The sequence below is a fragment of the Hyla sarda genome, chromosome 5 (genome assembly GCF_029499605.1).
Source record: "Hyla sarda isolate aHylSar1 chromosome 5, aHylSar1.hap1, whole genome shotgun sequence".
NCBI classification, from domain to species: Eukaryota; Metazoa; Chordata; class Amphibia; order Anura; family Hylidae; genus Hyla; species Hyla sarda.
The window spans coordinates 221,324,230-221,349,594 of record NC_079193.1 but is presented as its reverse complement, the minus strand read 5'-3'; the positions used below and the strand labels follow the sequence as shown (position 1 = coordinate 221,349,594).

Below are 25,365 nucleotides of genomic sequence, written 5' to 3'. Positions count from 1 at the left end.
AAGAAGGAACACGCTACTTCATTGAGTTTGACCAGTGGTGAAAATGGTATGCTGTATCATATGAAATATTGGCAGGATTTGTTTCATATTTAAAATGCTAGTAACTTGCAGTAGAGACTTTGATAACCTTGATTTACAATGTTCCTATAGGGTGTTGCTCTTGCTTGAAATAAACAGCAAGATAGATGATACATTAACAAAGCAGGAATAGCAGCGAGGGAAACCGTAAACTGGCATGGTGGAGGATGCTGTCACATTAAGCTATACATAACATCATGGCGACAGAACAAATCAATGACTTCATTACAAGGCATGTTAGGCTGGTGTTTTGTTACCCAGAGGGTACTACTGGAGGCACAAACTGACCGTTCTGATATACTATATAATCCAGCATTTGTAGGGGCAGAGCAGATAACACTTGAGCAGCCAAGTTCATCCAATGAACTATTAGGAGAAATGGTGCAGCTTTACAATGTAGGTTTCTTCTGCATGGCTAAGGTCATGCGATGAATGATTTCCACCCATTGATGAAGCTTCATACATATTTCTAACAAAGAGGGTGGATGATCGTTGTGATCTAAGCGCTGCTTTATTTCCAAAGTCATAGTGTTGCCTCCTACAGTGCATATGCTAGTGTCATAGATTCCCACAAAGTCCATGGATGACCGGAATCTTAAGTTGTTTCATCCGCTGGGACTCTCCTCTGCCGTGCTGTCTTTGGTCTGGTTCTTTGTGGAGTGGATGGAGATTCTGACTCCGCAATAGATTCTGATGTCTCACTATCTACTTGAAGTGATCCACTGTCGCACATAAGTTCTCTGAGGAACTTAAACTTAGACAAGAAGAGATGCCACACAACGTACCAACCTAAGAGCAACAGAAAAAAAGTTGTTACTAAGGGAAGAAAAGGGTTGCTGTCATTTTATTCAGTCTGCATGCCGAAATATACCTCTGGCTTGAAGGTACTTGGACTAGTATGTTATTCATAACCCGAATAACTCCTGCTGAAGAGAGACACTTAGGAATCCATTCAGATTCTACAGACACCTTTTAAAGAATTTTTTTTCATTTTTGAGCTGTAATTATTAAGCTATGTTCCAAGCTTTTCTACCCCTTTTTTAGAAGCTGAAAACACAACCGTTTTTCAGACCGTAAAATGTTTTTACTTATTTAACCCCTTAAGGACTCAGTCCATTTGGGCCTTAACCCCTTAAGGACCAGGGTTTTTTCCGATTTTGCATTTCGTTTTTTGCTCCTTGCCTTTAAAAAATCATAACTCTTTCAATTTTGCACCTAAAAATCCATATGATGGCTTATTTTTTGCGCCACCAATTCTACTTTGTAATGACGTCAGTCATTTTGCCCAAAAATCTACTGTGAAACGGGAAAAAAAAATCATTGTGAGACTAAATAGAAGAAAAAAACGCAGTTTTGTAACTTTTGGGGGCTTCCATTTCTACGTAGTACATTTTTCAGTAAAAATGACACCTGATTTTTTATTCTGTAGGTCCATACGGTTAAAATGATACCCTACTTATATAGGTTTGATTTTGTCTTACTTCTGGAAAAAATCATAACTTCATGCAGGAAAATTAATACGTTTAAAATTGTCATCTTCTGACCCCTATAACTTTTTTATTTTTCCGTGTATGGGGCGGTATGAGGGCTCATTTTTTGCGCCGTGATCTGAAGTTTTTAACGGTACCATTTTTGCATTGATAGGACTTCTTGATCGGACTTATTGATAAAAAGTGACCAAAAATGCACTATATTGGACTTTGGAATTTTTTTTGCGCGCATGCCATTGACCGTGCGGTTTAATTAACGATATATTTTTATAATTCGGACATTTCCGCACACGGCGATACCACATGTTTATTTTTATTTACACTGTTTTGTTTTTTTTTTATGGGAAAAGGGGGGTGATTCAAACTTTTAATAGGGAAGGGGTTAAATGATATTTATTCACTTTTTTTTTGCAGTGTTATAGCTCCCATAGGGGGCTATAACGCTGCACACACTGATCTTTCACATTGATCACTGGTTTCTCATAAGAAACCAGTGATCGGTGATTCTGCCGCTTGACTGCTCATGACTGGATCTCAGGCACTGAGCAGTCATTCGGCGATCGGACCGCGAGGAGGCAGGTAGGGACCCTCCCTGCTGTCCTGTAAGCTGTTCGGGAATGCCGCGATTTAGCCGCGGCTATCCCGAACAGCCCACTGAGCTAACCGGCATAGTTTCAGTTTCACTTTAGACGCAGCGTTCAAAGTTCATAGCGGGTCGGGCCCGGCCTCTAATCGCTGTGCCGCGCGCTATTAGCCATGGGTCCCGGCCGTTGTTAGAGGCCGTGCCTGACCCGCTATGACGCGGGGCCACGCCGTGGCCCCGCGTCATAGATCGGGAGCGGACACATGACGTTCCAGTACGTCATGTGTCCTTAAGGGGTTAAGGACTTTTTTTTTCCTCCTCGCCTTCAAAAACATCATAACTCTTGTATATTTTCATCCACAGACTAGTATGAGGGCTTGTTTTTTGCACAACCAGTTGTCCGTTGTAATGGCATCACTTATTTACCATAAAATTTATGGCGCAACCAAAAATAATACTATTTGTGTGGGGAAATTAAAAAGAAAACCGCAATTTTGCAAATTTTGGAAGGTTTCGTTTTCACGCCGTACAATTTATGGTAAAAATAACATGTGTTCTTTAGTCTTTGGGTCAATACGATTAAAATGATACCTGTAATAACAAACTTTTCTATTACTGTTGTGCTAAAAAAATAAAAAAATAAAAAAAAAATTGCAAACTTTTTAACCAAATTAGTACATTTACAATCCTCCTATTATGAAGACCTATAACTTAAATTTTTCCGTATAAGCGGCGGTATGAGGGCTAATTTTTAGCACCGTGATCTGTACTTTTTATTGATACCATATTTGCTTATATAAAACTTTTAATACATTTTTTTGGAATAAAATATTTAAAAAAAAAGCAGCTATTTTGGACTTTTTTTTACGTTCACCGTACAGTATCATTAACATTTTATTTTAATAGTTCGGATATTTACGCATGTGGCGATACTAAATATGTATATACATTTTATTTTATTTTATTTTTTTACACTTTTTGGGGGGTGAAGTAGGGGAAATGGGACAATTTACGTTTTTATTGGGAAGGGGGGGGGTTCAATTTATTTATTTTTTACATTTTTACACTTTAACCCCTTAAGGACCCATGACGTACGCGTACGACACGAGTCCCGGTCCTGCGATATAACGCGGGGTCACACGGCGACCCCGCATCATATCGCGGCGGGCCCGGCGTCATAGTGATGCCGGGACCCGCCGCTTATAGCGCGCGGCACCGATCGTTGTGCCGCACGCTATTAACCCCTTTAGCCACGCGCTCAAAGCTGAGCCGCACGGCTAAAAATGAAAGTGAAAGTGCCCGGCTAGCTCACGGAGCTGTTCGGGATCGCCGCGGCATCCCGAACAGCTGTAGCACAGGAAGAGGTCTTCTTACCTTCTCCTGCGCTGTCCAATCGCCGAATGAATCATATCCCTTAGGAATGGATCAATCAGTGTTAAAGATCAGTTAATGCAATGTTATAGCCCCCTATAGGAGCTATAATATTGCATAAGTGTAAAAAAAAAAATCATTAACCCTTTGAATTATCCCTTCCCCTAATAAAAGTTTAAATGTAAATAAAAATAAACATATGTGGTATCGCCGCGTGCGGAAATGTCCGAATTATAAAAATATACACCTCTTTTTAAACTGCACGTTCAATGGCGTATGCGCAAAAAAATTCCAAAGTCCAAAATAGCTAATTTTTGATCACTTTTTATACCACAAAAAAGTGAATAAAAAGTGATCAAAAAGTCTGGACAAAAATGGTACTGCTAAAAACTTCAGATCACGGCGCAAAAAAATTAGCCCTCATAGCACCCTGAACACAGAAAAATAAAAAAGTTATAGGGGTCAGAAGAGGACCATTTTAAACATATAAATTTCCCTGCATGTATTCATTATTTTTTTCTGAAGTGATACAAAATCAAACCTATATAAGTAGGGCATCATTTTAACCGTATGGACCTACAGAATAAAGATAAGGTGTCATTTTTGCCGAAAATTGTACTGCGTAAAAACGGAAGCCCCCAAAACTTACAAAAGTGTTTTTTTTTTCATAAATTTTGTCGCACATTGATTTTTTTTCCCGTTTCACCGTAGATTTTTGGGTAAAATGACTAATGTCATTACAAAGTAGAATTAGTGATGCAAAAAATAAGCCATCATATAGAATTTTTTAAAGTTAAGGAGGAAAAATTGAAAATGAAAAAACGGAAAAAGCCCGGGTCCTTAAGGGGTTAATAGTCCTCATAGGGGACTATTTATAGCAATCATTCGATTGCTAATACTGTTCAGTGCTATGCATAGGAAATAGCACTGATCAGTATTATCGGTCATCCTCTGCTCTGGTCTGCTTGATTGCAGACCAGAGCAGAAGACCCCTGGAAGGCAGCGGAGGCAGGCGAGGGGACCTCCATCTGCCGTTCTGGATGATCAGATCTCCGCGGCAGCGCTGCAGGCAATCCCATCATCCATTTTAGTGACCACAATGCTGCAGATGCCGTGATCTGTATTGATCACGATCGCAGATGTCCGCCATTTTTAGGTCTCATTGTATGGTCCGAAAAAACAATGTAGGCATTGCTTCAAAGGTTGAAAAATATAAAACTAAAAATATTGCAAAGATTCTACTCTACAGTGCAAGTCTGAGCAAAGGTGCACACTGATGGTCTGTTTCCTGTTATTATTGCTCTGTTACTGATTTTTATGACCAGAGTAAAGTTAAGGGGGTTGTCTTGAAATTCTTTCACATGTGTGCTTAGGTTGGAGGAAAAAAAAAAAAAAAAACTAAAAAAAAAAAAAAACTAAAAAAAAAAAAAAACTACTCACCTCTGACCGTGAGCAAATCAGCTGGGCGGTGTAGTGCAGTACAATGTGTTTTGCCATAGAATGTCCTTAAGCATCACAGCCCCATCTCATTCTACTGGCTGACACCCACCCCCTACCATTGGTTACTGCGGGGGGCTGAGGGGGTGTGCGAGTGTCACGTGACATATACAGTCATGGCCGTAAATGTTGGTACCCCTGAAATTTTTCAAGAAAATGAAGTATTTCTCACAGAAAAGGATTGCAGTAACACATGTTTTGCTATACACATGTTTATTCCCTTTGTGTGTATTGGAACTAAACTAAAAAAAGAGAGGAAAATAAATTTGGACATAATGTCACACCAAACTCCATGGGCTGGACAAAATTATTGGCACCTTATCAAAATTGTGGATGAATAAGATTGTTTAAAGCTAGTGATGCTGCTTTAAACCCTTAAGGACTCAGGGTTTTTTAGTTTTTGCATTTTCGTTTTTTCCTCCTTACCTTCTAAAAATCATAACCCTTTCAATTTTCCACCTAAAATTCCATATTATGGCTTATTTTTTGCATCATCAATTCTACTTTGCAGTGACATTAGTCATTTTACCCAAAAATCCACGGCAAAACGGAAAAAAAAAAAATCATTGTGCAACAAAATCGAAGAAAAAGAAACGCCCTTTTTGTAACTTCTGGGGGCTTCCGTTCCTACGCAGTGCATATTTCGGTAAAAATGACACATTATTCTGTAGGTCCATACAGTTAAAATGATACCCTACTTATATAGGTTTGATTTTGTCGGACTTCTGTAAAAAATCATAACTACATGCAAGAAAATTTATACGTTTAAAAATGTCATCTTCTAATCCCTATAACTTTTTTATTTTTCCACCTACAGGGCGGTATGAGGGCTCATCTTTTGCGACGTGATCTGAAGTTTTTATCGGTACCATTTTTGTTTTGATCGGACTTTTTGATCATTTTTTATTCATTTTTTAATGGTATAAAGTGACCAAAAATACGCTTTTTTGGACTTTGGAATTTTTTTTGCGCGTACGCCATTGACTGTGCGGTTTAATTAACGACATATTTTTATAGTTCGGACATTTACGCAGGCGTCGATACCACGTTTATTTTTATTTACACTTTTTTTATGGGAAAAGGGGGGCGATTCAAACTTTTATTAGGGAAGGGGTTAAATGATCTTTATTAACACTTTTTTCACTTTTTTTTGCAGTGTTATAGGTCTCATAGGGACCTATAACACTGCACACACTGATCTTCTATGCTGATCACTGGCGTGTATTAACACGCCTGTGATCAGTGTTATCGGCGCTTGACTGCTCCTGCCTGGATCTCAGGCACGGAGCAGTCATTCGCCGATCGGACACCGAGGAGGCAGGTAAGGTCCCTCCCGGTGTCCTGTAAGCTGTTCGGGACGCCACGGTTTCACCGCGGCGGTCCCGAACACCCCGACTGAGCAGCCCAATTTCAAACATACTAATTTTGTTAAAATAGTTTGAGATTTTTTTTTTTAAGTGGTACAATTATAGAAAAGCCCCCACCTTTTTCTGTGTCCATGCCTCTTGCTTTTAAACTTGTTTGTATTATTTTCTTAATAAAGAATACCTATTTTTACACATAGTCCTCTTTTGAGTGGTCTCTAAGATTGATAGGTTATAAAATTATAGAAAAGCATAACATGGGTATCATTTTAATTGTATTGACCCACAGAATAAAGAAAACTTAATTTATACCGTAAAGTGTACAACGTGAAAACAAAACCCTTCCAAAATTTGCTGAATTGCGGTTCTTTTCAATTTTCCCACATATTTTTTGGGTTGTGCCGTACATTTTATGGTAAAATAAGTGATGTCATTACAGAGTAGAACTGGTGACGCAAAAAATGGGTCTGTGGATGGAAATATATATATTTTTTTTTAAGTTCTAATTTTTGGAAGGCAAGGAGGAAAACAAAATAAAAAAAATAAAAAAAGGTAAAAATTAAATTTGCCTAGTCCTTAAAGGGGTACTTTGCCTCTAGACATCTTATCCCCTATCCAGGGGATAAGATGTCAGATCGCCGGGATCCCCGCTGCGGTACTGCGCTATCATTACAGCACAGAGCGAGTTCGCTCTGCACGTAATGACGGGCGATACAGGGGCCGGAGCATCGTTACGTCACGGCTCAGCCCCTCATGATGTCATGTCCCGCCCCTTTCAATACAAGTCTAGGGGAGGGGGCGTGGCGGTCATCACGCCCCCTGCCATAGACTTGCATTAAGGGGACGGCCCTGATGTCACGAGGGGCGGCGCCATGACGTCACGCTGCTCCGTCCCCTGTATCGCCCGTCATTACGTGCAGAGCGAACTCGCTCTGTGCTGTAATCATAACGCGGTGCCGCAGCGGGGATCCCGGGGGTCCCCAGCAGCGGGACCTCGGCGATCTGACATCTTATCCCTTATCCTTTGGATAGGGGATAAGATGTCTAGGGGCGGAGTACCCCTTTAAGGCCAAAATGTGCCTGGTCCTTAAGGGGTTAAGATCAGCAGCTCAGCAATAGGGGAAAATGCTTCACTGTACTCACCACACAGCATAAAGAGCAGAACACAGATTAACGTGGCCACGAAGACCAAAAACGTCAGACCAACACTCTGCCACATGTTTTATTTAGTTCCTAAAATACAAAATCAGATATCAGCACATTGGTAGCCAAAAACATTTTAAACAGGGTACAAAATGCTCATGGGACATACATCATTACATAATACGACATACAGGTTATAAAACTAGAACTTGTTGAACTAGGCTAATTTCATGTGTTAGAGTTTTATGATGGCAACTAAAACTAAGAACAGATAGTCCGGCACTGCCGATGCACAATCAGACATTAAACTGAACAGTTAAAGAAAGTCTTCAATAGCTGTACTATACGTGGTGCTCTGGCATCCAACAACAGGTAACTTCAACAAATCAATGAAAGATTGAAATATCCGGCACTCACCATAATTATTCAGCTCCATTTTTTATTAGAAAATGATACTCACATATTACAAAGGGGCAGACGCAAAGGAGGAGGATCTAAAACCTACAGCCAAAAATAACCCGCTTATAGGAAGAATATAACAATAGGAAATGTGTTAAAGAAAAAAATAAAATAAAATAAAATAAAAGATGCCTCGAAAAACAACCTTGAAAAAACTGGCTCAAAGATTTAACAGCAAAAGGGAATGTCAAGTGCAATTTTTGTATGTATAATATGGGCTATACATTTCTGAAAATAGGCAATGTTGAGCCAGTTAAAGGAGTAGTCCAGTGGTGAACCCAGTGGTGAACAACTTTTTCCCTATCCTAAGGATAGGGGATAAGTTTGAGATCGCGGGGGGTCCAACCGCTGGGGCCCCCTGCGATCTCCTGTACGGAGCCCCGGCAGCCCGCGGGAAGGGGGCGTGTTGACCTCCGCACGAAGCGGCGGCCGACACGCCCCCTCAATACAACTCTATGGCAGAGCCGAATCGCTGCCTTCGGCAATCTCCGGCTCTGCCATAGAGATGTATTGAGGGGGCATGTCGGCTGCCGCTTTATGCGGAGGTCGACACCCGCTATCTGGCCGGAGAGCCTGGCCCCCATACAGAGAGATCGCAGGGGCCCCAGTGGTCGGACACCCCGCGATCTCAAACTTATCCCCTATCCTTAGGATAGGGGATAAGTTTTTCACCACTGGACTACCCCTTTAAGGATCTGATCATGTGTCGTTCTAACCACGTAGTATATGTCCATGCAGCTTTTTCTACAATGGGAAAACTATCAGACAACTCTTTACTCAGATTAGGGAGCATTTCTACTCTATGCGTACAGGTAGAGGAGCGTCCCGATTGATTTCCCATGTAGTAGAGTCACACAAAAGGAAAACCTGTGGTCCTGCGATTTGCAGGTTTAGAACGAGTGCTTAATGAACCAGGAGTGCAGAGTCAGAAATAATTGCTGCAGCAAGAGTCGATGGATAATTAGGACAAATGCTACTGGACCTTTTGGTTTTATGGTCGATATGAGCTCCTTTATTTAACTCTTTTTATTGCAGCTTTTAGTTTGTATTTTTTAGTATTACGTGATGTGGTGAGAGAATGGTGATTGTTTTTTTTTTTTTTTTTTTTATATGTCCCGCCCACATAAATATACATGTCTGATCCATTTACTATGAGCCCAGATGAATCACTAAGAGGTGTGAAACGGCTGCTGTAGCCTTGTGGTACCCCCCCTGTTTGCATCTACCCACTTTGTAATATGTATCATTTTCTAATAAAGAAGAAGCAGAAGAATTATGGTGAGCGCCGTCTATTTCAATCTTTCATTGATTTGTTGAAAGTTTTATGATGCTTAGGTCAGTGATTTCTATGGAGAGCATGAGCAATGTGTTTCTGCATTTCTGAGTGAATACACAGAAGAATGTTTATTTAAAAATGCATTGCCGTCTATCGAGACATCAGTGCAATCAGTCCTGGTCCCCCTTAGGGATCTCCAGCCACAATTCCATCAGGAGATTCCATTTGTGTGAACCCAGCTCTCAAATACAGGTTGGCCGTCCATGTGCATTACAAGCTCCCTTAGAGCAAAGATACAAATATATTCTTTGTATAATGCTGAAAAATAAAATAAATATGTAAATATTCTCTTTAACCAACTTCATTTACAGACACATGAAGTCTGTGGCTTTCTCATATCTCTATTACTTTCTATAACTTTAAAAGTACTTCCTAAGCTGAGTGAACAGGTTTTTTACCTTAATATAATTTATTCATAACTGTATAATGAAAAACTATGCAGCCTTATGATTTACATTGTGTACCAGTCCCCAACTTTCGCTCACCAGAATCAAAACGTATTACAATCTACGGGACTGATATGGGAGGGTCTGACCGATGGGACCGCCACCAATCACAGGAATTGGGGGTTGAGCAGCAATCGAGCACACACTATGCAGCTCCAGTAGAAGACTGACACTGCTAAAGATGGCCGAATACAGAGAATAGAGGAAAAATAACATGTGAAGACCAGCTAATCCTGGAATACAATTCAAATACTGAAAATGCAATTTTTAAAGAGTCATATTAGAGCTGGGCGGTATGACCAAATATGTGTATCACGGTATTTTTGTAACTTATGGCGGTTCCACGGTATATAACTATTTCTTTCACCCCCACCCCAAATCATGTGACCTGCAAGTGCTCTTCTGCTCCCCCCCCCCCAAATCATGTTACCCGCCAGCGCTGTTCTGCTCCCCCCACAAAATCATGTTACCCTCCAGCGCTGTTCTGCTCCCCCCCAATTAATTATCAGCCCAGCGGAGTGCTACTCACATATGTCACCCGCAAGCACTGCCCTCCTCCTCTTTGTTGGGGGCCGCCGGCGCTGGTACGCCAGTGGTTTCCAACCTGCGGACCCCCAGATGTTGCAAAACTACAACTCCCAGCATGCCCGGACACCCAACAGCTGTCCGGGCATGCTGGGAGTTGTAGTTTTGCAATAGCTGGAGGTCTTCAGGTTTGAGACCACTGGCGTACGCTGTATACCTATGCCTGGGCTGCAAAAGATAAAGAAAATAAACTTTAACTTGCCTACGTCGGCCTTACGCTGGGGACTGGAGCATCGGACAGCCGTCAGCCTATCACTGGCCGGAACGATGTCCTGCCCCCGCCAGTGATAGGCTGAGCCCACTTTCCTGTAAGAAGCCGGCTTCTTACATGACAGTGGACTCAGCCTATCACTGGCCGGGGCGGGACATCGTTCCGGCCAGTGATAGGCTGACGGCTGTCCGATGCTCCAGTCCCCAGCGTAAGGCCGACGTAGGCAAGTTAAAGTTTATTTTCTTTATCTTTTGCAGCCCAGGCATAGGGTACAGTGTACGCCAGTGGTCTCAAACCTGCAGACCTCCAGCTGTTGCAAAACTACAACTCCACATGATTTGGGGGGGGGAGGAGAACAGCGCTGGCGGGTCACATGATTTGGTGGGGCGAGTAGAACAGCGCTGGTGGGTCACATGATTTGGTGGGGGGGGGGGGGGGGAGTAGAACAGGGCGGGTCACATGATTAGTTCCCCGATGTGGGGACAGCGCTGCGCTGATAATTCATTCCCAAGGGGGAGGGGCCATACCGGTATTGCGGTATGGGAAAAATTCATATCGTGCAGCCCAAAAATTTCGGTATTCGGTATGAACCGGTATACCGCCCCTCCCTAAGTCATATGCATTTCTGTTTCTGGGGGCGCTGCAGGGAAAAGTTCTCCTTCCCTCCTGATTGACCAGTACAATTAACTTACAGGGCTCCATGCTGGGAGCATGCCACTGTGAGTCTGTCAGCCTCTCAGACCATCGGCCTAAGGAAAAGACAGCTGCAATATGTTTGCTAGCTGAAGGCAATGGAAACACAAACGTACGGTAGGTTTCATCTCTTAATACCCTAAATGATGGTGCCTGCACCTTTGTACCATGTATGATACCAGGAAGACGATCTGGCCCAATGTGTCATATTGCCACTCAGGCAATCACTGGTCGAGGCGGGACAACACTGAGGCCAGCGAACTAGCTGAGCTGCTGTGACTCGTGTCAGGCTCCAGAAGCAGGAAAAGGATGGCAGCAGAGACTGGGGCAGAGATACTGGAGGAGTGGCAGGAGGAAAGTTCATGTTTATATATTTTTTTAATGCCAGGCATATTGAAGAAAAACATTTTCTCACCAAATAACCCTTTAAGTTCTGGAAAACACATAAGGAATCAAAATGCTCGCTACACTCCAAAATATACTAGTACCTTGGTTGGTTGGGCATGTGACATGGCACCCTAAACACATTGCAGAGAAATCTACTAAAAATGGCGCTTTTCATTCTGACCTCTGCTGTGTGCCCAAACATTATTTACTGCATATATCTCACGGTGGCAGTGGGTCTCAGGAATAAGATCCAGTGTGATCAACAACGTTTGTCATATCTGATCTAAATGCTAAAAGTGGTTTTTAATCACTGTAACACTTACAAAGGCTGCACTGCTGTGTCTCTTTAGACCCCTGCTGGGTTGGCTCCTCCTCCTAACACATGGAACTGACGGCCACCACAGCAGTGCATAAGAGGGGAATGGGCGGCTGCTGATTACAGAAGCCAAAACAGGCAGCAAGATCAAATAATGATTTCACTGCTGCACCTTTATGTCCTCCCTCCTCCACTTCAGCCTACACGAGGAAGATGAGGGAAAAGACATGTCCTCCTGCCTCATCCCCCTCAGCCTCCATGTCCTCCTGCCTCATCCCCCTCAGCCTCCATGTCCTCCTGCCTCATCCCCCTCAGCCTCCATGTCCTCCTGCCTCATCCCCCTCAGCCTCCATGTCCTCCTGCCTCATCCCCCTCAGCCTCCATGTCCTCCTGCCTCATCCCCCTCAGCCTCCATGTCCTCCTGCCTCATCCCCCTCAGCCTCCATGTCCTCCTGCCTCATCCCCCTCAGCCTCCATGTCCTCCTGCCTCATCCCCCTCAGCCTCCATGTCCTCCTGCCTCATCCCCCTCAGCCTCCATGTCCTCCTGCCTCATCCCCCTCAGCCTCCATGTCCTCCTGCCTCATCCCCCTCAGCCTCCATGTCCTCCTGCCTCATCCCCCTCAGCCTCCATGTCCTCCTTCCTCACCTTCCTCCTCAGCCCCAGTGTCTTCCTGTCTCTTTCTCCTTAGCCTCCATGTCCTCCTGCCCCATCCCACTCAGCCTCCATGTCCTCCTGCCTCATCCCACAGCCTCCATGTCCTCCTGCCTCATCCCACTCAGCCTCCATGTCCTCCTTCCTCACCTTCCTACTCAGCCCCAGTGTCTTCCTGTCTCTTTCTCCTTAGCCTCCATGTCCTCCTGCCCCATCCCACTCAGCCTCCATGTCCTCCTGCCTCATCCCACAGCCTCCATGTCCTCCTGCCTCATCCCACTCAGCCTCCATGTCCTCCTTCCTCACCTTCCTACTCAGCCCCAGTGTCTTCCTGTCTCTTTCTCCTTAGCCTCCATGTCCTCCTGCCCCATCCCACTCAGCCTCCATGTCCTCCTGCCTCATCCCACTCAGCCTCCATGTCCTCCTGCCTCATCCCACTCAGCCTCCATGTCCTCCTGCCTCATCCCACTCAGCCTCCATGTCCTCCTGCCTCATCCCACTCAGCCTCCATGTCCTCCTGCCTCATCCCACTCAGCCTCCATGTCCTCCTGCCTCATCCCACTCAGCCTCCATGTCCTCCTGCCTCATCCCACTCAGCCTCCATGTCCTCCTGCCTCATCCCACTCAGCCTCCATGTCCTCCTGCCTCATCCCACTCAGCCTCCATGTCCTCCTGCCTCATCCCACTCAGCCTCCATGTCCTCCTGCCTCATCCCACTCAGCCTCCATGTCCTCCTGCCTCATCCCACTCAGCCTCCATGTCCTCCTGCCTCATCCCACTCAGCCTCCATGTCCTCCTGCCTCATCCCACTCAGCCTCCATGTCCTCCTGCCTCATCCCACTCAGCCTCCATGTCCTCCTGCCTCATCCCACTCAGCCTCCATGTCCTCCTGCCTCATCCCACTCAGCCTCCATGTCCTCCTTCCTCACCTTCCTACTCAGCCTCAGTGTCTTCCTGTCTCTTTCTCCTTAGCCTCCATGTCCTCCTGCCTCATCCCACTCAGCCTCCATGTCCTCCTGAGTTGGCTCAGGGGGGACTCTGGACACTTTCTCGATAAAAATTTTTGATGCTATTTAATTACTGGTGTTGCTCCATAGCTATGTATTTACTTCCCATAGGAGATTTGTTCCAGTAATCAGCAATCTATCATTTATTCAGCATCCTGTGTATACTTTTCAGCTTTATGTATAGCTATTATAACTGTGCCCACCCTCTCCTCAATAAAGTATATAAATAATATTTTTTTACGTGTAAACCCATGTTCACACACTGTATAAAAAGCATATTTTATTTACAACTGTTTTATAACAAATTGTAAATAAAAGGAGGCATTGTTTCTGGTGTGTGAGAACATGACCTGATTATTTCATAAGGTACATATATTAGGGAGATTTATCAAAACCTGTCCAAAGGAAACGTTGCCGAGTTGTCCATAGCAACCAGATTGCGTTGAAAAGGCTTCTGAAAAATGAAAGTAGTGATCTGACTGGTTGCCATGGGCAACTCGGCAACCTTTCCTTTGGACAGGTTTTGATGAACTATTAATTTAATGTGTTTTTGTTTTTTTTGGTAGTTATGGTGTTTAGAATACACTTGTCACTGACCAAGGAAAATTTTGTCGTAATTTATTATCTACTGATTTAATGGGATTCTTCAGTGTCATTCAGACAAAGGTAGGCATTCCTCTGAGATAATTCAGCTTTCCACATAAATATAAGACCGGTCTTATATTTTGCCGATTTCCGCAGCTCAATCCCATTGAAGTCAATGGGGCTTGAATTTCTGCGCAATTCTGTGTTCTGAGGACACAGAATTTCTGTAATTCCATTCAGCAAGCTTAGGAACAGCAGAACATAATGTTCTTTCAATTTTGTGGAATTTCCATGCTAAATTTTTCTGAAATTCTCCCGTGTGAACATAGCCTAAGTACCTCTATGCCAGGGGTTCGCCAAGGGTTATACAGGGTACGGCATTTTTCTGACAAATACTGGAACTGCATTGGCCAGTATTTGTCAGCGCAGAGCAGGAATTGGATGCTGCAGTCACTGCGGCAACTCACTATATTGTACCGCTGCCAGAGCTGTGGTTGCGGCCACTTTACGTGAGCTGCAGTGGCTGCCATGCCTGACGTGTGACATCCCTGCCGTTGTGCGGAGGTGCCGGCACAGCGCAGAAGGACGTCACCCATCAGTGCGGCCCTCCGACTCCCGTCAAACGGGATAGACACAGGCCTGGTAAGCATGTTAAACTAAGTGCAACGCCGCAGTATGGGAGAGTTTTATCGTATGCATCTCATATTGGCCCAGGGGGATCGGAGGGGGAATAATGGCACAAGGGGATTAAGTATTGCATTAGAAAGGTAAGCACACGCTATTATGAAATTAAGTACTTTTATGACTTTTTTTTCCACGCGAACGGCACCCGCGGACATACTTTCACCCTTCAGGGGGTACAGTCACGAAAAAAGGTTGAGAACCACTGCTCTATGCGATTCTACCAATAAAAACCTCCCGTTCAGGCTTTGATATACAGACTCCTAGGACGGGTCCCAGCCATGGAGCATGCCTACTGAGTGGGATAGTTATGATGTTATAAACAATACTTTATCTGCTGGATACTGGGCATGAAACAGGCTGAAATGTTGCTCCTTACCCTTTGCAGTCTATCAAGTTTTGACAACATATGGCCAAGCTGTAAAGAATATGCACTAGAAAAATACTTCTTTAGCAGAAACCCAAAAGTCCCAATGGACCGGCCCAGGTCGACGTCTGCATACTAGTAATTGCTGTACTGCAGTGGTCTTCAAATTGTGCACCTCCAGCTATTGCAAAACTAAAACTCCCAGCATGCCCGGACAGCCAACTGTTGTCCGGGCATGCTGGGAGTTTTCGTTTTGCAATAGCTAGAGGTCCCCTCTTTTGATACTACTGCTGTACTGTGGTTACCTTGGGCTGCAAATCCAGGTATAAAAAAAAAAAACACAGACATCTGGAAGGAGATAAGAAGCCGAGCTTGAGCAAACAAGTCACATCCCTAACTCAGCATTCTATCGATCACAACACGCCTGGATATAGCTGCGGCACAGGGACGTAGCTATAGGGAGCGCAGCGGTAGCAGTAGCATCGGGACCCTGATGCCTAAGGGGGCCCCAAAAGCACATCTGCCCCATAAGGGACCAGTATTATAATATGGCACATGGGGGCTTGTTGCAGATTTCACATCCGGGCCCAGAAGCTACAAGTTACGCCTCTGAGTCAGTATTATGTATCCTCACGATCCTCGCCTATGACTGTCATATCCACTTTCTGAGAAAACAACAAGGGATGCAACGTGATACAATTGACTCACAAAAAACGACTATGTCAATAATCATATTCATTTCTGCCCCATCCCCCTTTGTATGCCAACTTCATAAATGCCAACGGTACTTGGTATTTCATACCTATGAGCTCACAGCACTGGCATGGAGGAAGAGCGGGTTTGGCTGCAGAAATCTGTGACATATACTATATAGCATTTCCTCTATTCCTAGGTAGCATCCAGGGGAGTCAATGGCCTAGAACAGTGTTTTCCAACCAGGGTGCCTCCAGGTGTTGCAAAACTACAACTCCCAGCATGCCCGGACAGCCTTTGGCTGTCCGGGCATGCTGGGAGTTGTAGTTTTGCAACATCTGGAGGCACCCTGGTTGGAAAACACTGAAGAATCTGGCAGAGCAGTCTCACCGCTGGATACAATGGGGGAGATTTATCAAAGGATTTAGACCAATTTTTCCTGTCTACAATTGTCGCAGTCTAAATACGTGCAACTTTTTCTTTGAAGGATTTTTAGTACATGATGCATTCTAGGGTATTTTAGACGGAAAAATGCATTTGTGCTGAGTTTATCAATAGCGACTTTTCGGCGAAAATTTGCATCGGGCGAAAGTACGCTGAAATGTCAGACCACGTTGGAGCAGGTTTAAATACAGTCTAAACCATAGAACCTAAAGTCTGTGCGCAGAATTTTTCAAGAGCCGTGCGCCTTTTGATAAATTAGGCGCACAATAGACCGGCCTTACGCTATGTAGGTTGGTCTATATTGATCCGGAAGATAGGCAACTTTGATAAATCCCCCCCCCCCCCCTTTCTTACCTTTGTGTTGACTTCACAGAATTGTTTATATGTTGCCTAGCAACCTAAACCCATTCATTCTTCGGGGGGGGAACATTTCTAAAAGTCTAAGGCTGGGTTCACACCACGTTTTTGCAATACAGTTCCCGTATACGTATTCAATTTGAAAGCCGTACGGAACCATATTGAAAACCATATGCATTGACTCTCCATTGAAAACAGTATGCCAAACGATGCATCTGGTTGTGTCCGTTTTGCATCCTGTACGGTTTGGTCAGTTTTTTTCCCGTACCCAAAACCATAGCCTACCACGGTTTTTGGTCCGGGTGAACAAGCTTATTGAAACGTAAAACGTGTTTTTTTTTAATTTTTTTTAACATGGGAGTCAAAAGGAAACTGTACAGAACTGTATGTGCGTACGGTTGCATACGGTTTTCACCATACGGTTTTTGACTTTGCACAGTTTTTTTCTTGAAATTTCAATCAAACAAGTGAAACTTTATTCATAATGGAGTGAAAAAATTTTAAACTGATCCTTTTTTTTTCTTAAAAAACAATGCAACCGGACATCATTTTTCAAACATTATACGGATTAAAATTTGTACATACGTTTTGATACAGTTTAGTCAGGTTTTGAGGAATCCATTTTTTTTATTCAAAAACCTGATACTGGAACTGTATTGCAAAAACGTGGTGTGAACCCAACCTGAGGGTGCGTTCCCACCTGGCGTATACGCAGCGTATTTCATGCTCACTATACACACAGGGCTTTCCAGCGGCAGCCCTATGCATGTAGTGAGTTTTAGAGGCGGGGCCGTGTGCTGCGTGACTGACGCGCGGCTCACTGCACGCATAGGGCTGCCGCCGGAAAGCCCTGTGGGTATAGTGAGTGAGGAATACATAGCGTATTTTCCGCTGATTCCGCAAATTTTGCACAGCATGAAATACGCTGCGTATCCCTTGCTCGCTATACACACAGGGCTTTCCGGTGGCAGCCCTATGCGTGTAGTGAGTTTTGGAGGCGGAGCCACGCATCACAGACACGCCAGCACATGGCCCCGCCTCCAAAACTCACTACACACACAGGGCTGCCGCCGGAAAGCCCTGTGTGTATAGTGAGCAAGGAATACGCAGCGCATTTCCTAATGCTGCCATAAATTTTGCGCAGCGTCAAATACGCTGCGTATACGCCCTGTGGGAATGCACCCTTAGAGAGAAAAAAAAACAGCATCACAGGACAAAGCTGCATTTAATATTTGCTGGCACCTCACATGGACACGCTGTGCCATCTACCACTATGTGCATATGGAATACAGATTAGTATGATAGGCCTGGTATGATGAGCAGAGATGGGTTTGCTGTCCCAATGAGTTGTGGTTTTAACATAGGAGCTCTATGGGGGAGATTTATCATTGAATATAGACTTTTTCCATCTATTCTTGGCGCTGTTAAGACCCAGTACTTGTTTATCAGCGACTATTAAAGTAGACGTTTGTTAAGTTTTTTTTTTTTACTTGCAGTGTACTTTTTTTTCACATTTAGATATGCAGTGCACCCTTATTTATCACATGCGACTTTTACAAAAAGTCGCAAAAAAAATGCACTATTGTCCATTTCTAAACGTAGATGTAAACGTACACCACCCTGAAGTATGCGTAAAAAATTTCCTACTCTACAAAAAGCCGCATTAAATAGAAAAAAATGGCAATACAGACTCTTAATTAGTCCTGCCACCCTTGTCTGCATGAGGGGTGTTTCTTTTAGACCTCCGTACGTTGATGGCCATTGTGAAGAAGCTGGTATGTTAAAGGGGTACTCCGATGCTTACACATCTTATCCCCTATCCATAGGATAGGGGAAAAGATGCCTGATCGCGGGAGTCCCGCAGCTGGGGATGCCCGGGATCATGCACGCGGCACCCCGTTTGTAATCAGTCCCCGGAGTGTGTTTGCTCCGGGTCTGATTACAGGCGACTACAGGGCCGGCAGCGAGTGACATCACGCCTCCTCCCCTGTGTGATGTCACACTCTGCCCCTCAATGCAAGCCTACGGGAGGGGGCGTGATAGCTAACATTAGCCAAATGTGATCTGAGCTCCTGGCTTTCAGCCCCTTTCTACTGCTGACCACTGTTGCGGGGTAGAATTATGTTTGGGATGTTATGATCATGGATTTCTGTAAGAGGTTAGGCTAATGGTTCTTCATGCAGCTAGGGGTTAATGACATTGGTAAGGGCTTGGGAATAGGGATATTAGGATCGCACCCACAGAGTTGACTGCATGGTGACCGAAACTGAGAGGCGCACACCGGGGCTCTCTCCCACCTCCACAGAAGGATGCACAGGAAGCCATGGAAAGAGGGGTGGGTAGACTTCTATATGACACTACTTGGTTGCACCCCAGGAGCTGACACTCATTCCCGTTTCCCCATTTCTGTTGGGTCGGGAGGCGGACAGGTGCTTCACCAGGCTCCTCATTCAGTTCAGGGTCCGTGATAACCTCGGCCATGGATTCATTCTCCATAGACTCCAGCAGATTAAAGACTGCTGAGGTGGAGGGTCGCGCCTTTTTTCTTGACCTGTCAGAGTCCGTCATGTCTCTTGCACACCACCAGACGGGAGGACTGAAGGATTTCCGGAACACGCTAACGTAATGAGGTAAACACTGCGAGAAGATGTCAAGCTGCAGGATGTCTACAATCTCCGTAACCTACACCTGCCCGTGCAAATCTCCGGTGAATTCATCGTATACAGTAAGAAGTCTTGATGAATTTCCCGCTGCCACGTAAACAACTTAGATGTAAATAAAAGGTGTAAAAAAAAAGGGTGTGGGGTACCCTTTCAATGATAAATGTCCCCCATGTGTCTAAGCAAGGTATTTTGGGGGAGATATCCTTTCCAAAGGAGAAGTTGCCCATAGCAACCAGATTGCTTCTTTCATTTTTAAGAAGCCCCCTGCAAAATGAAAGCAGCGATCTGATTGGTTGCTATGGGCAACTTTTTCTCTGCACAGGTTTTGATAAATCTCCCCCTTTGACTATACACAGTTCAAAGTTAGCACGTTCAGCTCTGCTACATCTGTTCATTATCTGATACTATGCTGGTTTATTGATACACTGCTTCCCCATACATGTACTGTGATCAGAAAGAAGGATGCCACAGGATTATGTGCTGCCCTCTGGCGGCAGTGTGCCGCCTCACCCTATTGTTTATCTATAGGGAGAATATGAAGGATGAGGCTCTGCTGCTGTCACCTCAGCCCCGTCCTCCACACTAGCAGGGGGCTGCTGCTATACGAAGTGACCTCAGAATTACTGGGGTACAGCATATGTGTTGAGGTCCAGGTGGCTAACATACACCTCTGCCCTTGGGGCCCTAAGTCACCGCCATAAGTCTCTGCCAACCACCCAGCGTGATCACATGGGCCCTCATGTCGGGCCCCGCACCCCCTGCCCTGTGCTGTGCTGTGCTGAACGGGTGCACTTTACCTGTGCTCCGCCTGCCCCAGGGAACCGCAGACAATGCAATGGAAGCTGCTGCCAGGGCCGCTCATGACACAGTCACCCCATAGCCCCGCCCCAGCACGCACGTGTTACCGGAGGAATCACTGCCGGCCTATCACAAAGCGGTATTCTTCCGGCAGCAATGACGTAGACTAGCCACGCCCACAGCCTTCTCTTAACACTTGATAGCGAGAGTATATACTGCGGCAGCTGCACTGGGAGGCGCCTGCGTTGTGTAACCACAGGGACTGGCCTCTAGATGGCGCCTAGGTGTACAGACAATAATAACGGCGAATACAACTTTGTATCAGTTTTATACAGTTTGGCGCAACATTAACCCCTTTTTGACACCTGTGCAGCACCCTGGAAGTAAGGGTGCTCCAAAATAAATAAGGTTAAGTTCACACGGCTGTTGTGCTTTAGTGAGGCTAGGTTTTTGGAAATCTGCCACTGCAGATTATGAGCCAAAGCCAGAAGTGGATCCAGTAGGAAGGAGAAGTGTACAGTGGTCCCTCAACATACGATGGGAATCCGTTCCAAATGGACCATCGTTTGTTGAAACCATCGTATGTTGAGGGATCCGTGCAATGTAAAGTATAGGACAGTGGTCTACAACCTGCGGACCTCCAGGTGTTGCAAAACTACAACACCCAGCATGCCCGGACAGCAGTTGGCTGTCCAGGCATGCTGGGTGTTGTAGTTTTGCAACATCTGGAGGTCCGCAGGTTGTAGACCACTGTTAGAGAAAGTTGTACTCACCTGTCCTGTTACCGCTGCCCGGGATGTCGCCGCATCCCCGGGTGTCCCCGACGCTCCGACAAGGCCTCTGCTTCCCCGGCAACCGCGCTCTCTGTCGCCGCCATCACGTCGCTACGCATGCCGCTCCTATTGGATGACGGGACAGCGTGCGCAGCGACGTGATGACGTCGATGGAGAGCGCCGACGATGCAGAGGATCCCGAAGAGGACGTGCCGGAGCCCTGAGGACAGGTGAGTGACCATCACCGGAGCTCACGGGGCACCGTAAACGGCTATCCGGTGGCAGCTGAAGCAGTCTGCGCTGCCGGATAGCTGTTTATGCGATGGCCCCGACATAAAAAAGCATTGTATGTTGATGCTGCCTTCAACATGCGATGGCCTCTGAGAGGCCATCGCATGTTGAAATTATCATATGTCGGGGCCATCGTATGTCGAGGGGTCACTGTAAGTCCTTCATTTATATTTCTCATTCCTTTTGAATACACTTTTGGCATTGGCTCAAAAACTGCAGTGGCCAACTGTGCTCCAACTGTTTGGCGTAAAAAAAAAAAATTTGGTAAATGGACCTGACCAGGTCAGAGCACAACAGTGTGAACATAGCCCAAGAATAGTAATACTTTATATGCCTTAGTCTTGCTAAGTGTGCTTCGTACCCAAGTGAGTCCCGGTTGCTATCATAAAAAAGTGCGTGTGGGGCATAGTGAGGAACAGCTCTCGTAGCCTTCAGTGACATCGTGCCTGTTGGGGAACAACCACTTTCTCATGCCAGGAGCTCACACAATGTGAGCAAGGAAAATGGTAAGATACAGAGCTTTTCAAAGCTCTGGAAAAAGATTTAAAGGGGTATTCTGGCCCTGAGACATCTTATCCCCTATCCAAAGGATAGGGGATAAGATGTCTCACCACAGGGGTCCCGCCACTGGGGACCCCCGCAATCTTGTATTCGCCACCCACCTGTTTTAGCTGCACGCTGCCGTGCCAGCTCACAAACAGCCGGGTGGCAACCACGGGGCTGGAGTATCGTGACATCACGCCCCCGCCCCCGCCATACAAGTCTATGGGAGGGGGACTGATAGCCGCGGAGTGCAGCTCAAACAGGTGGGTGGCGAATTCAAGATTGCGGGGGTCCCCAGCGACGGGAACCCCCTGTGGTGAGACATCTTATCCCCTATCCTTTGGATAGGGGATAAGATGTCTCAGGGCCAGAGTACCCCTTCAACATTCACACAGACGGGGGTTTACAGAGAGTTTCCTGGGGGGTTTACAGAGAGTTTCCTGCTTCAAGTTTGAGCTGCGGCAGAAACACCTAGCGGTAAACTCACCATAAACCCCCACCTGTGTGAATGTACCCTAAAAACACTACACTACACTACCACATAATAAAGGGTGAAAACACTACATATACAGCCCCTTACACAATCCCCCCCAATAAAAACAAAGCCTTCAGCTGTTGCAAAACAACAACTCCCAGCATTTCTGGACAGCCACTGACTGTCCAGGCATGCTGAAAGTTTAGCAACAGCTGGAGGCACCCTGTTTGGAAATCACTGGAGTAGAATATCCCTATGAAATCCCTAATTTAGTCCTCAAATGTGCATGGTGCTCTCTCACTTCGTAGCCCTATCGTATTTCAAGAAAACAGTATAGGGCCACATATGGGGTATCTCCGTACTCGTGAGAAATTGCATTACAAATTTTGGGGGTCGTTTTCTCCTTTTACTCCTTATGAAAAGGAAAAGTTGGGGTCTACACTAACATGCTGGTGTTGCCCTATACATTCAGGAGTGAGAGCGCACATTTGAGGCCAAAATTGGTAATTTTCTGTGGCTGATTTTACAGCGGTTCTGACATAAACTCAAAAAAAAAAAATACCCACATGTGACCCCATTTTGGAAACTATACCCCTCACAGAACATAAGGGGTATTGTGAGCCTTAACACCCCACAGGTGTTTGACAAATTTTCAATAAAGTTGGATGGGAAAATGAAAAAAAAAAATTTTAACTAAAATGCTGGTGTTACCCTAAATTTTTCATTTTCACAAGGGGAAATAGGAAAAAATCTCCAAAAAATTGGTAACCCCATATGTGGATGTAAAGTGCTCTGCGGGCGAACTACAATGCTCAGAAGAGAAGGAGCTCCATTGGGCTTTTGGAAAGAAAATTTGTTCGGAATAGAAGTTCATGTGTGTTTACAATGCCCCCATAGTGCCAGAACAATGGACCCCTCCACATGTGACCCCATTTTGGAAGCCACACCCCTCACGGAATGTAATAAGGGGTACAGTGAGTACAGGTGTCTGACAGATTTTTGGAACAGTGGTCCGTGAAAAATAAAATTGTAATTCTATATGTGAATCAATATATCGTTTATTTGGAATATCCATTATCCTTATAAGCAGAGAGTTTCAAAGTTAGAAAAATGCAAAATTTTCAAAATTTTCATGAAATTTTCGGATTTTTTCACCAAGAAAGGATGCAAGTAACGACCAAAATTTACCACTGTGTTAAAGTAGAATATGTCACGAAAAAACTATCTTGGAATCCGAATAAAAGGTAAAAGCCTCCCAGAATTATTAATCCATAAAGTGACAGTGGTCAGAATTGCAAAAAAAAGGGCTCAGTCCTTAAATTGAAAGAGGGCTCAGTCCTTAAGGGGTTAAATGGCCGGTAGGGGAGTGCAAGGTCCCTAACCAGCCCTGTGATGTCATCATGGAGAAGTGGAAGAGGACTCCAGCAGCAACCTCTGAAGCTCTGGTAAACTCCATGCCCCTGAGGCTAAAGGCAGTGCTGGAAAATAATGGTGGCCACACAAAATATTGACACTTTGGGGCTGATTTGGAAATTTCCACTTAGGGCTGTACTCACTTTTGTTGTGTTGCCCAGGTTTAGACATTAAAGGAGATGTCCGGTGCTCACTTCTCTTATTGTATCCGTTCCGGGCTGCAAAAAAAAGAAAATAAGCTTTCTCTTGCCTGCCTATGCTCCCCCGGTGTTCCGGTACAGGCGTTCAGTCCCCGGGCTGTATTCTTCTTACTTCCTGTTAGCCCGGCACGTCACACGGAGCTTCAACCTATCACCGGCTGCAGCTATGTCCCGCCTCGGCCAGTGATAGGCTGAAGCTCTGTGTGACATGCCGGGCTATCACTGGCCGAGGCGGGACATCGCTGCAGTCGGTGATAGGTTGAAGCTCCGTGTGACGTGCCGGGCTAACAGGAAGTAAGAAGAATACAGCCCGGGGACCGAACACCTGTACTGAAGCACCGGGGGAGCCTAGGGAGGTAAGAGAAAATTTGTTTTCTTTTATTTTTCAGCCCGGAACAAATAAAATAAGAAAAGTGAGCACCGGACATCTCCTTTAATGGCTGTGTGTTGAGTTATTTTGAGTGGGTACAACTGTGGTGTCCCAGCACCAATGGCTGTCCTGTGGGCTGGAGATCTCCTTGGGCAAACCTGCAGCGCAGGTGTTGAGCCCACTACAGAAGACACTGTCCATACTATTTAATATGTTTAACCTCTTAAGGACCCAGCCATTTTACACCTTGGGACCCGGCCATTTTTTGAACATCTGACCACTGTCACTTTAAACATTAATAACTCTGGAATGCTTTTAGTTATCATTCTGATTCCGAGACAGTTTTTTCGTGACATATTCTACTTTAACATAGTGGTAAAAAAAAAAAATTGTAACTTGCATCCTTTCTTGGTGAAAAATCCCAAAATTTTATGAAAAATTTGAAAATTTTGCATTTTTCTAACTTTGAAGCTCTCTGCTTGTAAAGAAAATGGATATTCAAAATATTTTTATATTTTTTTCACATATACAATATGTCTACTTTATATTTGCATCATAAAATTGACAAGTTTTTACTTTTGGAAGACACCAGAGGGCTTCAAAGTTCAGCAGCAATTTTCCAATTTTTCACAACATTTCCAAACTCCCTATTTTTCAGGGACCAGTTCAGGTTTGAAGTGGATTTGAAGGGTCTTCATCTTAGAAATACCCCACAAATGACCCCATTATAAAAACTGCACCCCCCAAAGTATTCAAAATGATATTCGGTCAGCCTTTTAACCCTTTAGGTGTTTCACAGGAATAGCAGGAAAGTGAAGGAGAAAATTCACAATCTTCATTTTTTACACTCGCATGTTCTTGTAGACCCAATTTTAGAATTTTTACAAGGGGTAAAAGGAGAAAATGTATACTTATATTTGTAGCCCAATTTCTCTCGAGTAAGCAGATACCTCATATGTCTATGTAAAGTGTTCGGCGGGCGCAGTAGAGGGCTCAGAACCGAAGGAACGACAAGGGGATTTTGGAGAGTACGTTTTTCTGAAATGGTTTTGGCGGGGGCATGTTGCCCCTATGGTCCCAGAACAGCAAAAAA

General features: G+C 44.9%; 1 protein-coding gene across 2 annotated transcripts; it reads right to left on the bottom strand.

Moving 5' to 3' along the window:
• SMIM13 (small integral membrane protein 13) lies at positions 1-20,334 on the bottom strand. Of its 2 annotated transcripts, none has more exons than XM_056521165.1 (3): positions 20,207-20,334; positions 7,527-7,616; positions 1-867 (listed from the first exon to the last, which is right to left on the bottom strand). In XM_056521165.1, exons 2-3 carry the CDS (start codon positions 7,600-7,602, stop codon positions 674-676), a joined length of 270 nt encoding a protein of 89 aa, XP_056377140.1. In that variant the 5' UTR covers positions 7,603-7,616; positions 20,207-20,334; the 3' UTR covers positions 1-673. The 2 variants fall into 2 exon arrangements, with proteins under 2 accessions (XP_056377140.1, XP_056377141.1); XM_056521166.1 differs by lacking the exon at positions 20,207-20,334 and adding an exon at positions 11,967-12,120.
• Between the last annotated feature and the right edge of the window lie 5,031 nt (positions 20,335-25,365).

What these genes read in the sequence shown, in the direction of transcription:
- SMIM13 (XM_056521165.1), bottom strand. Translation starts at nt 7,602, where the DNA reads ATGTGGCAGAGTGTTGGTCTGACGTTTTTGGTCTTCGTGGCCACGTTA. An exon ending in TCTGCTCTTTATGCTGTGTG is followed by an intron (nt 868 to 7,526) that starts GTGAGTACAGTG and finishes TGTTGCTCTTAG; the next exon opens with GTTGGTACGTTGTGTGGCAT.